Genomic DNA, 16,154 nt, shown 5'->3' on the forward strand with positions numbered 1-16,154 from the left:
GGGAAATACTACGACGTTGTTGGCAATCATATAGGTCACAAGCTCAAAGATACACCAATACATACATTCAAACTTAATGCTACGACGTTGTTGGCAATCATATAGGTCACAAGCTCAAAGATAAACCAATATACACCATTACATACATTCATACTTAAAAGGCATCATCATTGTCAGCACACAAAAAAAAGGGAACACAATCATATACTTTGCAGAAAAAGAATGTTAGAAGACAAACATTCAAACTTAAAAGGACATCATCCAAAATTTGTAAACAGGAATTACCAATCTGTAAGTTATACCAGTTTGGGGCATTACTGACATTCCAGAATTGCCAGCGAGGACTATGTAAAACTTGTTTGTTCGAAAGGTAAAACAAAATTTAAGGTCTAACCGGGGATCACCACATAATTTGCAACCATACAATGTCTATAGCAAAACCATAATGAATCCCAATATAGCAAGACAAATTTCCAAAATTTAGACTACAGAAGCACAAGCCCAAGCTCTGATGGCTTCAATGCATGCCTTATTCGGTAGTTGTAAAGATAATAATGAAGTTTCCCATCACCTGGTCCAAACTTCAGTTCCCTCAAGAAGGTCTCATTCTGCATGACATCCAATGCATTGAAAACATCATAATCCTTGTGTTTTGCGACAATGAGAGCATCATTCATCAGCTGAAGCAAAGGAGTGACTGTGGAAACATTATAAAATGAATATGCTGCTTTCAAAATTTTATAATTTTGGTGGCCAAGGATAGAAGAAGGAAGTGTGTAAAAACTACAAAAGTCAGTGACCTCATGAGTCTCAGGACTTGCAACCAGATAGCTATCAATAACGCCATCCCTTGGAAGAAGCCAATGCTCGACATCATTTTCATCAAAATCAGGTGCAACAACAAAATGACTCAAATAATTCCTAATTAGCCTTGTAACTGCAGGAACATCATGAATTTCCATCTTCCTAAACCCTGGGGTGATTGTTGATTCTGGTAGCTTGTAAAGCTTGATGGTTCGACTCATTGTCATTCGTGCACCAAGCCGAGAAAAACCAACATCAATTAGCTTCTTGGGATTCAAAGATCTGTGCCAGTATTGACAAGTTGCTATAGGTGTAGGAAGAACTACTCCGGCAGTGTAGGCTGCCTGCCACATATTTTCCAGATGCACCCTCCTGGTGACCTCTTTGATCATGACAGGAGCAAGCCTCTTTGTTCGAAGCTTTTTATGGACACACAGAAAATTGATCTCTGCCATATGAACAACCTCATCATGAACTCGGATTCTAGCAGGAACACCTGTTATAAAGGCAACCATCTTTTTGGAACTTTTAACACGGACACCAATATGCCAACTCTTGAAATAACCAGGAGGTTGCAGAGCCCAGCGCAGAAATTCCTTTGAGTAGTTAAATCGAAACATGTTCTCATCATCCTCAACATAATTATGAGCAAGAAGGTTGTATACCTCATCACACGTCTCCTCAGAGTTGATGTCACAAGTAACCCATTCATAGTGGTCAGGAAGGTTGTATGGTTCTTGTTTGACCTCAGATAAGGGGATTGGAAGTTCAATCGGGCCTTCTGGCAAACTGGAGTCCCCTATATCCTTGAACTGCCCAACAGGTTGGGTTTCCCAGAATTTGTGTCTTTTTTCCAGAGAGAGAGATTCTTGAACTTTTTGGGCTAGATTCTCCAATGCAAGATCACTTTCAACAGGTGCATTCCCATCTGGGTTGGGATTTTGTGTTTCTTCAGGTGATCCAGAGGAAGGATTGCTATCAACCATTTGAAATGCTTTCAGAAAAGTAGTCTGAAATGAAAAATAAAGATTTTTCAGTAAACAATTGGTGGAAGAAAGCAAAAATTTTTCTCTTAATCCACACAAGTTCAGCCATAACTAGATCAACGCCTTGCGGCCACCTATGTCTACTTCTATTCACATCAATGAGAAGAAACCAATAGTGTATATTATATGAAACCAAACTTGATCTTTATGATACAATTATAAGCCAAGATTTTTGCAGGCTATCTCAACGAAAAGAAATACAAATATCTACAGGCTATGTCACATTCTTATTTCAAAAGGACTAAACATACAACTCAATTCTTATAGAAACTATGGTTATTGCTACAGTGTTCTTTAAAATGCAAGATACATTTTGAAACTGTATTTTTAGGTTAAACAAGCTACCAAACTATGAAATGCATATTGGATGGAATAAGAGTTGGACTAATTGATAATTATAGGTATTGATTTCCATATAACCAGTTAATTACTTCTGCAAATATTAAACAGCATGGGCTGTTATTAATTTACTTTGCACAGCCTCTATACACGGTTCTTTGAAGCAATGCTTACATTGACCTATTCTAGTAGGAGAACGGCTACTTCAGTGAAACCAGTACAGAATTAGCTTTGGCCTTTGGTATTCAGAGGATAACATAGTCAACTTGAAATTCAGCAAGTGAAATCTAGTACAGACCACAAATAGAACTAAGTGTATGATAACAGAATGCAAAAAAAAGAGAGTAAAATCTCCACTAATCATGTTATCAAACAGAATTAATATTTCCAACATTCAGCACTAGAAAACAAGATCCCTTAATCCAAAGAAAACTGGGTTTGGGATTTCGAGTTTGTTCAGGTGATCTAGAGGAAAGATTGCTGTCAACCATCTGAAATGTTTTTTAGAAGGGTAGTCTGAAATACAAGATGGAAATAAATTTGATAGAAAAAAGAAATTTTTTCCTTAGCCACTGGGTGGCTGCAAAAATTTTAGAAGTGATATTCATCTATATTTCCTCAGGGGGCAAAACACCTAGCCAAAATTAACCTAACTAAACCATATTTAATCTGTTGAATTTCGAAACAAGTTCATTCCATTTGTAATTCTTAGAATTTGGGTTTGTGCTTAATTCAACCAACCCTACCCTAAAAGTTAACTTATAGGATGAGAGTTGTCACTTTCCCTTACTTATTTTAGCTATATCATTAGTCAAAATGGGATCTCCAACACAATTATTCTATAAGGCAACCTGGTAACCACTCCTTTGGGGGCAAGAAACAAAAAAGCATGTTAAGGAAACATAGCCAAACAATGAAGTTTCGTTATCTACGTGCATCTGATATCTAAGCAAGTTTCAAGAAGTGAAAGGGAGTGAAAACGAGAGAAGCCACAGATCCAACCGTAATAATTATGCGCATCTGGTATATAAGGAACTTTGAATGAGTTTTGAAATTGAAAGAAATAGGGTTTGATGCTTAAGAGTGATTTTACTTACCTGAGACTCTGAGAGCGAGAGAGTGAAGAAGAAGAAGAAGATGGAATCAGTGAAACTGCGGGCGATCCGATGTTCTCTCTCACAATTCACAAAGGGCTTCTGTACGTTGGGCCATTGCCATACCTGTCCAACCGGCCCGGCCCATTGTCAACATGTCCAAACTAATGAAATAAGAATGTTTAAAACCTTTGGGTAGTAACAAATAGGATGCCACTTTTTTTTGACAGAAAATAAATTTATTTCATTTCAATTCATCAGAATGAATATTAGTAGAAATACAATTATAACATATGATCTTGCTACCCTAGTAAGGATGTGAGTTCCTCAGGGAACCCAGCTTCCAAATATGCAAGCTAATCATGGATCAATATCCTTGCTTTCGAAAATCTTGTCATTTCTGATTTTCCATATAGCGTACGTGATAGCAACATGGTTCAAAGGTGAGCTCCTTGAAACCTTCTGCAGAATCTACTTTGGACTCAATTAGGTGTCATAATTTTGCTTTCCTCCAATACTCCTTGGCTTTGTCAAAGGCATAGAATAGGTGCCACTCATTTTCGAAATGGTTAGAGCAATAACAACAATTCTCGTGATAAGCTTGTTTCTGGTTGGAAACATCCTCTAAGTGCCCTCCAAAGGAAATGCTTAATTTTTGGAGGGATGTTGAGCTTCCAAATTGCCATCCAATTTCCTTCGACTTTCAGGTGAGAGACATCCAAGATTTCTTCCATTATACTGTGGTAAGCATAGCGCACATTGTACATGCCATTATGAGTAAATTTCCAGATCTTTTTATCACTGTCCAGCAGATTCAACAATGGTGTTTCTTTAATAGCCACGACATCACATTATATGAAAATAGGATCTTACTTGATATATTACAAAACAACATGATATCATGTAAAATAAGAGTAAACATAAATGGTGCGACATAATATTATGTGTATGACTTATATTCATTTGAATTGACAATAATTAAAAGAAGAAAAATTAATTTAAAGCTTATAGCTAGTTTGTAATGAATTAAATTAACTCATCTATCTTAAACAAATACTCATGTCCGGAATAAATATAAGATTGGTTATTTGTGGGAACTATTATATAACAGCTACGCCTGAAAAAATGTTATTGATTTTGACAAAAATGAAGATCATGGTAGAAAAAATGAAATTTAATGTAGATTTTATAATAAAGTAGCTCTTAAGATTTAACTTGTTCTCATCTTTATCCACTAAAAATGACTACTATAACAATATAGTTGTACATAATATTTTTGTTTAAATTTAAATTTAAAAATAATTTAAGATGTCATTAAAATGAATAAGCCATAAAAATGCTATGATTTATAATGAACTTGCCCATTATAATAAAAAATGTTAACTCATAAAAATGAAATAAATAAGAAAAATATAATAAATATATCCTTTAGGGATGGTGACAAAGCTAGTAGTTATGTATCCATCCTTGTCCGTCCTCATTTTGAAAAGTCAAGTAATATTCATACTCATACACGGTTAAAGTAAATATTCTCTGTCAAAGCTATAAAAAATTGACACAAAAAAAAAATCAATTTGAAACACAAAATATATTTATATTTTTAGAATACACTCTTGCATATAATCTTTTAGTAGTTGATGAATTTCTTTAATTTTCTTCATAGGAAATTAAAATCTTTAAATTTGATTTGTTTTTCACTCATGAAATTATAACATATGAAAAACTCACTTTTTGTCTTTTTTTTAATATATTGAAAAAAAAATAGAATGATAAAAATAAAATAACTTGGTCAAGAAATAATTTTTGTTTGTTAGCGATCAAGAAATAATTTTTCTTTTTTGAAAGCAAAGCCCAACTTATTATTGATTTGAGTATAGCACAAGATGTGCACATCACTTGATTAAAAAATAATAACCCATGTGTTGTGTCTAAGCCCCCCAATATGCTAAAGGAAAAACACCTCCCTATACAAACATCAACTACCATATTCGAGACTTCAACAAAAAAATAAAATAGTCATTGTCATATAGATGTATGGTTTGTTGCTGCATCATTCTGCATCAGTCTCTCATGCTTGTTGACTCTTCGCCTAATCTTTAAAATAACACCAAAATATTTCCAACCAATATGGGTTTAGTAACATGAAGTTCCACTTGTCTTGCCAGCTTGAAAACTTACACAGTAGCACCCAATAGATTTTTTACCTGATATTAAGCAACCAAGAAATAATGACTCAATGCCTCTTAACATAATCAAAGGTTTTAAATATATCAATCACTGAGTCAAATATATTACTCACAAAATGAACTCCAATTGATAATTTTTTTTTGGTGAATAGTTGATATATTCAATCACCAGGTAATGCATATTCAACCCAATGTTTTTACTTTTGTTTCTTAGATACTGCATTTAAAAGTATATACTTTCAAAGTGTCAATTCGATATAATGCATAAGACAAATAGCGTTTAAATAAAACAAAATACATAAAATGACATATGACCCAATACATATGTGTGGCTAGAGTAAAATTCTTTATTCTCTAACTTGGTTTTTTTTTTTGGTAACCAATACATAGAACCGAAAGAATAATTCACTACAAGAGGGTATTCTTAACAATAGCTTAAAAGAAGATTTCATAGGGGAAACAAATGAAAGTTGCCTTATTAGACAAAAAAAATTAAATTAACTGTCTATACAATTAATGCTACATCAGTCTTCCTACCACAAATTGCTTTAAGTGGGAAAAATGAGTTTAAAAACAAAGGAAGAAACAAATGGTAAAACTCCTTGAGTTGTTCCAATAATTCAGATACTGCATCTCACTTTAATAAACTCCTTGGTATAAACGTGTATGTAGTAGTACAATTTCAAGCTTGCAAAAACTCACTCCAATTTAAAAACATGATACATATACAATATGCTATATATATATATATAACATGCAAGTCCATAGATTAACATACCCCCTACAAGTACAACACAAAGCTATAAATAGCATATGTAAATCCAGAACACAACTACACTTTACCACTTTTAACCATTATATCATGATCATGAAAACATCATAATGGTAAATGTGCCTTCATCTCAACAGTTTGGAAATACACACACCAAAATATCTCCTCGATGCAAGCCCTTCAAACCAGAGAAAAGCACACACACTTGGCTTCCAACGAAATATATGTTAATATTTCATATAAATTACTACTTCTTTATAATGCTTAAAGAATCCTTATTTCCAAGAACTGGATGTCCAAAACTTAGAATGAATTTATGAAGCCCAGATGTGTCCATATAAGAATACATAGATGAGCACTTCCAAAAAACTGTGCAAAACCTAGAACTTGTAAATAGAAATCAATTAAAGCACATGCCAATAAAATAAACTATGATTCAAGATTATATTGGTCTCTTATTATATAGCATAAGAATGCTCTCAAATTAAGTGATATGATAATATAATGTTGAAGAGGTTACTGGTAATAGGTTGAAGAGGTTGGAAGACTGTCTGGGAACAGTTGGCACAGTAGGATTCTGCTGTTATGATATAGATGGATCCTGTTGTGGTGTAGTGCAGCAGTGCTGACATAGGGAGTGGGGAAAGGAGGAAGAAGGAGTGGGTCTAGGGGGGAGGGAAGAAAAGAGAGGAGAAGAAGCAACTAAGAGAAAGTGATTATAAATGTAATCTCATTATTAGGGGTTTGGATTCTTATATTGATATTCATTCACAGTAGATTCTTGATTATTTATGTATCTTAATGATCATATACTATAATAAGTGATCTTTAACATAATTATCATAAGTTAATAAATTTATCTTATATGATTGAATATCATATATAATAATTTTTTTCTTCTTAATTATATTGTAATTTTGTTTTATTTACTTGGTTTATCCTTTTTTTATCATTTAAACTTTTGTTCTATCTTATTATTTTATTTATCAACCTAAGTTGGTATGAGTGGTAATAGACTCTTGCCTCGTAGAGTGAAAAAAGTAGATGGGAGTTCATATCTTAACTCTTTATTGTATGTTAAAAACAAACCTAATTAAGAGGAAATATTTTTATTTTATCACTTTTATTTGTTATTATTCATTAAAATTTATCTTTCAATATAAAAAATATATCTTTGGTTTTCAATTTAAAAGTTATTTTTTATAATCTTCTGGAATAATTGTGTTAAATGATAGTGTTTTTTTATATAGAAATGTTTTTTTTTTGAATTTTTTCTTTAACGAAGATATCTTTAACTTTTTTTTTTATCTCTTTCAATCTATTATTTTATTTCTATTTTTGAATTAAATTTTAATATTTTTTAAAAGATTATCAATAATTAAAATAATTTTATATTACAATAGTATAAAATATTTATCATTAATCTAAAATATAATTTATATACTTAAAATATTAATTTACTATGAAATTTGATTATAATATAATTTCTTTGTTTAAAAACATTTTTTATTTATTATAAATTTTATTTAAATAAAATAAAAACCTTTATAGATCGTGCATGATTCCATTGTGCTAGATTATAGGATTAGATTGTTAAAAAAAAAAGATTAGACTAGAGATTGTAAGAATATTCATACGAACTGCCAAGGAAAATTACCAAAAAAAATATATAAGTTTCCTTATCTTTTTGTTGTGCAAAAAAATTTCCTTAAATTTTCCTATCATATCAATATCATGTTATTTCATTATCAAATCAAAATAAAAATACAAAAAAGGAATAGGAAAGGATGTATTATATATTTGAATACCATAATTGATCCCATAAGGCATCTGAAAGGGTAAACGTGGAAACCTTTATTAATTGTTTTTGGTCCCTTTTTTCCTATTAGCCTTTCGAATATAACACTCCCTCTTCCTCTCTATTCGCCTCCCTTTAACTCCACGGTGCAGATCCGAGGAGTTACCCCTTAGCTTTTTCTCTTTCCTTATTCTATTTCAAACTTCCACCAGGTATGTCTCGTTTTTTCCTTTTCAATTTCGTAAATCACTGATTCTATTTCTCTTCTATGAATCTGGGCTTGATCTAAATTTTTTCCATATCAAATCGACCCAGAAGTTTTTGATTCGTTATTCGGTGGTATGTTTAGTTTCCCGTTAAAAGATCGTATTTTTAGATTTAATGGATTGTTGTGTATTGCTTATTTGATAGATTGATTTGCTTTTGGATACAGTGATATGTTATGCTCAACATAAGCTTAAGTTTTCAATGATCACTTTGTTTTTGTGTTTTAGTTTCACTTTGATTTTGGCACTGTTTAACTGAATCTTGGAGGAGTGGGCAAAGTGGGTATTTGACACTGAAAGATTTGTTTTTTGGTATGGCATGTATCCTTTTTGCCCTTTTGAATGTCTTCTGATCTTCTCCATACATCAAAGAGAAACAGAAGTTTAATGCTTGCACTTCTCTTCCTGTGTGGATTGCAAGTTTGGCTCTTCTGTGACATCTCTAGTGGAGGATGTCTTGTTCTTTTAATACATGGTTGAGATAATGAGTAGTATCTCTCCCAAACCACTGATGTGCTGAAGTATAAACTTATAGTGGATGCATTATTGATTTGGTTATTTGTGTGTTGTTTCTGAACGATTCCTTTGTTATCTTTTTCAATTTTGCCAGAGTACTTGAATGTATGGTCTCTTTTAACGGAAGTTTTGCTTTTTGCAGTGATGGCAGGTTTGGCTCCAGAAGGAACACAATTTGATGGTCGCCAATATGATGCTAAGATGAGTGAATTGTAAGTTCCTCTACAGTATTCTTCACCTGTTGAAATGCTTTTATTCATATACGTTTTTCTGTAATTTGATGTCTTGCAAATTAACTACACAGGCTTTCCACTGATGGGCAAGAATTCTTCACCTCATATGACGAAGTCTATGACAGCTTTGATGCCATGGGATTGCAAGAGAATCTTCTGCGAGGCATATATGCTTATGGTATGTACTGGCATATTGATCCCCATATTTTAAATGCTTATACATATCTGTTGCAGTGTCAATTGCTCTGCGAGACTTTAAAATTCAGTTAAAAGTATAAATAAATTCATTTGTGCTGCACTAACTGAAATTATTTGTAGTTTCATTAAAATATCATAAAGATTTATTGCTTTGTTATTATATTGGCAATTATTAAAAATTAGGAATGATTTAGGACATACCCGATAATGCAAATGTAAAATGAGCATCTACTTTTTTTCATTGCATGTATGACTGCAGTTTTTGTTTTTTAAATTTACCTGTGCATCAAAACTACTTACGTACTGGAAGACAATTAAACAAAGTGGACCCACAGGAAATCAATAATTTTTGGTAATTTTAACTGTTTTGAAACTTTTTACATATTTCATGAGGGTATTAGTGATGCACTTCAAAAAGAATAAGTGTTACTTGCTTTACTTTATCACAAAAATAATGTGTGATATGTTTTATTATTGTTCTTAAGGTTTTGAGAGGCCTTCTGCAATCCAGCAAAGGGGAATTGTTCCTTTCTGCAAAGGTCTGGATGTGATTCAACAGGCTCAGTCTGGAACAGGAAAGACAGCAACATTTTGTTCTGGAATTTTGCAGCAGCTTGATTATGGATTGGTTCAGTGCCAGGCTTTGGTTTTGGCACCAACAAGGGAGCTAGCACAGCAGATTGAGAAAGTTATGCGAGCTCTTGGTGATTACCTGGGAGTTAAGGTTCATGCTTGTGTTGGTGGGACAAGTGTTCGTGAGGATCAGCGCATTCTCCAAGCTGGTGTCCATACTGTTGTTGGCACTCCTGGGCGTGTGTTTGACATGCTGCGGAGGCAGTCTCTTCGCCCAGATTGCATAAAGATGTTTGTTTTGGATGAGGCTGATGAAATGCTTTCACGTGGTTTTAAGGATCAGGTTTGTTATTTTGATTACCATGTTTTCATATTTAGTGCACTAATTTATCCTTGGTTGTCTGTCCTATACTTGTTGACTATCCTATCTCTTATGTTGGTAAGTATCCTGGTTGTTTGAAGCATAGATTTCCTTGTGTTTATAAATCAAAAGAAATAATTTTCACTTTTGAAAACCTTTATGCTGTGAAACATTGTGTTAATATGAACTTCTTTGGGAGTCTCTAATATGGTATCATATAATTATTACATCCAATCTAGTTTAATGTGCATGCATGACATAGATAGGAGGGGGAGTTATAAGAAGAAATACAATATTTATTTATCTGGACAGGATACAAGAATTTCCCCCTCTTCCATGCTTGACATTGTGAAAATTTTGGTTGGTGTTGCAGATCTATGACATCTTTCAGCTGCTGCCATCCAAAATTCAGGTTGGAGTGTTCTCTGCTACAATGCCACCAGAAGCCCTTGAGATTACAAGAAAGTTCATGAATAAGCCAGTGAGAATCCTGGTAAAGCGTGATGAACTGACCCTGGAGGGTATCAAGCAGTTTTATGTCAATGTTGACAAGGAAGAGTGGAAGCTGGAGACATTATGCGACCTTTATGAGACTCTGGCTATCACCCAGAGTGTCATTTTTGTGAATACCAGGCGCAAGGTGGACTGGCTCACTGACAAGATGCGAAGCAATGATCACACAGTCTCTGCCACCCACGGTGACATGGACCAAAATACCCGTGATATCATCATGCGTGAATTCCGGTCCGGCTCTTCCCGAGTTCTCATTACCACTGACCTTCTTGCCCGTGGAATTGATGTACAGCAGGTGTCTCTGGTCATAAATTATGATCTGCCAACCCAACCTGAAAACTATCTCCACCGCATAGGGCGTAGTGGTCGGTTTGGAAGAAAAGGAGTTTCTATAAACTTTGTCACGACGGATGATGCCAGAATGCTGTCTGATATTCAGAAGTTCTACAATGTGACTGTAGAGGAGCTGCCATCAAATGTTGCTGATTTACTCTGATGAGTTAATTTTTGTTCTCTGTTAAGTCATCAGGATCTTATTCTATTTGGCAAGTATTATTTGTTCTTATTTTTTCTCTATATATTTTACCTATTAGAGATCAAAGACATGTGATCTGATGCTATTTGTATTGGATTCTATAAATTTTGTTTAATCAATTAATTAGCAGGTTGCTGCTCAAGCCTGCATTTGCTTTCTTTTCTCATCTTCATTTCTTTTGTGTAACTATTTATTTTCCATTCTAATTCATAATCACGTGAACACACCCTGCAGTTACGAATCTTTTGCTTTGAACAGAGTTTTAAATATGTTTATAAAATTATCTTTGAAGAAAATCATCAACCATATTTTTAATGATAGGCAAAATTTTCAACAGGTTTCAATTTTTAAATTTCAGTGTTCGATTTGCAGACATTTTAAATATAGTCATGTGCAAAATATTAATATTAACTTGATACATGGCAAAGGAATTTTAATTGTTCTTAATTCTGCTAACTTGTCATTTTTGTGCAAGGGATACATATTTGTCTTTAAAATTATGTGAACCAAATAATCCGATTGGCCAGTTTGATCACCGATTTATTTGTTATAAATACTTTAATGTTATTTATTATTATTAAATGTCTACGTGATTTTCCTTCTTATCATAATGAATTAGAAGATGCAAAGATATTTTGGGGGATTTCAAAATCAAATCCCTTAGTGAAATAAGAAAGAGTCGCACTATTTAGATCTCACTTTTCAACTTAAAAAGAGGTATGCGTAACAATATTGCAACTTGTAGGTACTTTAGTTTAGAAGTTTTCCCTATTTTGAAATGTGGTATTAATCTCTCTTCCTTTTAAACACGAAACTTATAAAAAAAAATCCATTCAAGCATATTTTATACAAAGATATAAAGAAAATGTAATATCTATGAACCAAATACTTTTTTACTTTTTGCTTCAAATTTCAACTTAATTATAAGTTACTATTTTTTTTTTTTTTTTTGTGTTTGTGTGTGTTGAACAAGTTTCTCCAAAGAATAGCAGCAGCCAACTCTCCATTCCATGGAGCTATCAATGTTCACTAGTGTTTTGGAAACATGTTAAAAACCGTTGTCTTAGAACATGATTTTATTCTAAATGTGAACCCAACATGCACTATAGCTGGAATACGTTCCTCGATTTTTTATTTTTAAAAAAACTCTTACTAATGATAAAGAACATATATAGTCAGAGGCTATACAATGTAAAAATTACTTTCAGTGCTGAATTATTGAAGTAAGGTTGAGAAAGACAGCATGCTGATAATCATCTTATCAATTAGTACTTCAAGTCTTCAAGTGGGGAGTTACAATTAGTTTGAAGAGGATTGCTTCATGTTAGGTACTACACTGATGGTACTAATAACGAATATTACTATGCACTTTCGACCAAAACATGAAAATAAAGTCTGTACAAAACTCCAAGAAATAAAATATAGTTACTTGTGGTATTGAAATCAGTCTTGTCTAACTATTTGGTGCTATGAAAGAACAGAAAACTAAGAAATCTATTAGTTTCGTGTGCGAATTTCCTTTGTTCTGATACAATAATTTCATTTTGGCTGGTAGCTATAATAAACCATATCAAAGTTATTTTTCTTAATATGATTTAAAATGCACTGGAAAACATTTCCCATGCCTTTGGCTTCTTTTGTGACTATTTTGAAGATTTTTTTTTCTTTTATATATAGATATAGAGAGAAGCAAAGGGGAAAGGAGCTAAAATTTTCATCTAGATTGCTGATTCCAAAGACACAAACATGTGGGGTGATCCATTAGGGATTTGGGTACTATTTAAGATGTGGAGTGTGGACCCCAATTAACTAAAAAATCGGAGTGTTTTGCTTTTTTCATGAACAGAGATTGATCTTAGAATTTTAGTAAAAAAATACAACCGAAATGGAGGGATGCTCCTCTGTCACACCTCCACTTTATATATACACTTGAATGTCCTATCTCTTTATTGCCCATGTTTTTTATCCACTTATTTGCATAACATCAAATTCAAATGCCATTAATTTCAATGTGAAAATTTGATCTCAATTCCCAAGTTTCTCAATCAGTGAATGATAATTTAGCTAAAATTATTTGGAGAAAATAAGATCCATATTCATTTAAGATCACCGGTAATCTATTGAAATAGTAAAGTTGGCTTCTTCATCTAACTTTGGAATTAATAATTTTGTAGAAATCATTAGTAACCCCAAGAATTACAAGAAGTTCCTGTGTTTATGCAATTTTACAAGTTTAGCTAAGAGGGTGGCACATTAATTTGTATTTTGTCAAAAAAAAAAACATTACTCCTTCCCTACCAGCTACTTCCATGCCATAACCAATTTGATCACTTCCACGTGTAAAAGTTGGTCAAACGGAAATACTTCACACAGTTATGCCATGTTGAATGAATCCTTCTCTGCCCCACTGACTCCATTAATGAAGACGACAAAACAAAGTAACATTAATATATTATCATTTTCAACTGTCTCCTATTCAAAGATTTGATTATATGAAGTAGTAATAAACAACACCAATAAAATACAACTAGAAGAAAGCAAAACCAACAGTCCAACAACCTACCATCTCTTTTAGCTTCTTTCTTTTCTTTCTCTCCTTAAAACTACACCCTTAGTTCTTCACTCTTGTATTTGAATAGTTTGTTTCTATAATGGAATTCAGATCAAAATCATGCAGGAATGAGAGTCTGCAGATTGAAAACTACAGTGGTGGAAGGGTGGCACCAACAAGCATGCAAGATCTGAGGTCTTATAGTTACAGTGCAAGCTATGCTGGTTCTGCTTATCCATACAAGATAGGTAAGGAAAAGGAAGTGAAGGTGGATAAAGGGAAAAGCACAGTTAGCAATAGCAAAGTATCAAAGAGTTGGAGCTTCAATGACCCTGAGTTGCAGAGGAAGAAGAGGGTGGCTGGCTATAAAATATATTCTGCGGAAGGGAAAATGAAAGGCTCACTAAGGAAGAGTTTGAGGTGGATCAAGAACACATACACTCAAGCTGTCCATGGATGGTGGTGAATGGAGATTAATTGGTATATAGTTATAAACTATATAGTAATATACTATTGTTTTTTACCTTTTTTCTTTTCTGTTGTGATTTACTTGTTTTGATATGGACTCTAAATCCATTCAAATCAAGTTACCTTCCTTAAAAATGTTAAAACTCTACTCATGTGTTGAACTCCATAACTTATTGGTATCAGACTCCCAGTTCCTCTAAGCTTTTAGGGAGGCATGACCTATAAATTTTAGCAAGTTGCTGCTGAATTTCCTAGTAGTAATGCTATTGGTTTTGAACTAGAATTTGGTCGATTGCTCCGCAATTTTATTTTGATCGTCTTAAAAGAAAACTAAAGGGGTGCTTTGGGTGAGTGACTCTTCCTCGTGAGAAATTATTAGATAGTTTGTGATCTATGGTACCGGTCAATCTCAATAGGACATGTAGTTGGCATTTTTAATTTAAAAAAAGAAAATAAAAATCAACATATAGAAATTTGTTAAAAATACTACCTTCAGTCCTTTATATGAGAAATAAAAGATAAAATTTTAGAACATAATAGTCTTAGAATTATATAATAATTTTTCCTTCTTAATTCCCATTAATAAAGTTCTGGTCCACTTTATGATTACCAGATGGAGAACAAGGATGCAATTATTAGTTTAAAGCTGTTCGGTTTTCACTAGACATATCCTTAATGCTTATTTCTATTATGGTAGTATAGGTGCATGGAAAGCAGACTTTAAAATTATAATACTAGCAAAGAAAGAGTATCAAAATTCTCAGAGGAAAATTACAGAGACATCAGTAGAGGCAATTAATTAAAGAAAGAATTGGCTGTCTTGCATTGCAAGTGATACCAACATAATCTCGAAGTGTTAGGACAAAACTTACGCATCTACAAGATCTATGTAAAGTGTAAACTAAACTGAAGAAGTATACAAAAGTTAAAATTGTTTAATGATAGAATGAAAATGGAACTTGCATTGAAGAGAGAGTACAACCTAATATACAAGTTTGGTTCAGTGTAATAGATAACTGTCTCACTAACTCACTTGGTGAGGCGATACACTTGATTTTGCTTTGAAATAGTGACACAGTCAGATGCTAATGTCTCTCCCTCTCTCATTATTTGGATACATAATAAAATAGAGTACTTAGAATATATAAGCGGTTTAAATATTTTTTATGTAAAAACTAATCATAAATAACATATCACTAAACAAATTCGTTAATTTTGACTATAATTATTTTAAATGACGTACTTGAAGTATTATATAATTAAGTGTAAAAAATTTTAGGATTAAATGCAATTTCGGTCTTTCTATTTTGTTCATTCTATAATTTTGATCCTTTTATCTTAAAATTAAGATATTTGATCCTCTTATTTTTTTAAAAATCTGTAATTTTAGTCTTTCTATTTAAAAAATTCATAATTTTGATCAAATTTTTAATTTTATCTATAGTTTATTTCATTTCTTTTGGTTTAATTAAATCCTAAACCTAACATATTCATTTAAGGTAATATCAAAAAATGATTTAATTAATTACAAAAGTAAGAAATGAAAGAAATAAAACATAGTTAAAATTAAAGATTAAATTAAAATTATAGATTTTCTAAAATATGAAAATCAAATATTTGTATTTTAAAATAGGGGACCAAAATTACGAATTTTTTAAAATAAAAAAATCAAATGTCTCAATTTTTAAATAGAAAGATCAAAATTACAAATTAAATAAAATAGTGGGAGTAAAATTACATTTAAGGCAAATTTTTATATTAACCGTGAATCAAAATTAAACTTATCAGTCCAAAGTTCTGAAACTTTTGTCTATGGTTATTTGAATAGGAAAGCAAAGGAGTTTTCACGCAATTCAATCTTAATTCCTTATTAAATTTCAAATGTTGAACACTTCTAATAG

At 32.3% G+C, this 16,154-nt stretch overlaps 3 protein-coding genes and 1 non-coding gene across 5 annotated transcripts; 3 read left to right on the top strand and 1 right to left on the bottom strand.

Annotated features, from left to right (window-relative positions):
• Nucleotides 1–188: 188 nt before the first annotated feature.
• LOC100776780 (glycylpeptide N-tetradecanoyltransferase 1) lies at nt 189–3,432 on the bottom strand. Of its 2 annotated transcripts, none has more exons than XM_003529667.5 (2): nt 3,287–3,432; nt 189–1,814 (listed from the first exon to the last, which is right to left on the bottom strand). In XM_003529667.5, exon 2 carries the CDS (start codon nt 1,788–1,790, stop codon nt 486–488), a length of 1,305 nt encoding a protein of 434 aa, XP_003529715.1. In that variant the 5' UTR covers nt 1,791–1,814; nt 3,287–3,432; the 3' UTR covers nt 189–485. The 2 variants fall into 2 exon arrangements, with proteins under 2 accessions (XP_003529715.1, XP_014633100.1); XM_014777614.3 differs by lacking the exon at nt 3,287–3,432 and adding an exon at nt 3,192–3,224.
• Nucleotides 3,433–8,064: 4,632 nt separating this feature from the next.
• On the top strand, nt 8,065–11,392 carry LOC100809918 (eukaryotic initiation factor 4A-10). The gene is made up of 5 exons (XM_006582938.4): nt 8,065–8,251; nt 8,964–9,033; nt 9,126–9,232; nt 9,738–10,168; nt 10,560–11,392. Exons 2-5 carry the CDS (start codon nt 8,966–8,968, stop codon nt 11,193–11,195), a joined length of 1,242 nt encoding a protein of 413 aa, XP_006583001.1. The 5' UTR covers nt 8,065–8,251; nt 8,964–8,965; the 3' UTR covers nt 11,196–11,392.
• Nucleotides 8,627–8,747, top strand: LOC113002269 (small nucleolar RNA snoR98). Its single transcript, XR_003267812.1, has one exon. It is a non-coding gene; the product is annotated as a small nucleolar RNA snoR98 (small nucleolar RNA).
• Nucleotides 11,393–13,712: 2,320 nt separating the features above from the next.
• LOC100305758 (uncharacterized) lies at nt 13,713–14,514 on the top strand. Its single transcript, NM_001249365.3, has one exon. The coding sequence runs from the start codon at nt 13,886–13,888 to the stop codon at nt 14,249–14,251; it is 366 nt and encodes a 121-aa protein (NP_001236294.2). The 5' UTR covers nt 13,713–13,885; the 3' UTR covers nt 14,252–14,514.
• Nucleotides 14,515–16,154: the final 1,640 nt, after the last annotated feature.

This window comes from Glycine max, chromosome 7, assembly GCF_000004515.6.
Source record: "Glycine max cultivar Williams 82 chromosome 7, Glycine_max_v4.0, whole genome shotgun sequence".
Taxonomy (NCBI): Eukaryota; Viridiplantae; Streptophyta; class Magnoliopsida; order Fabales; family Fabaceae; genus Glycine; species Glycine max.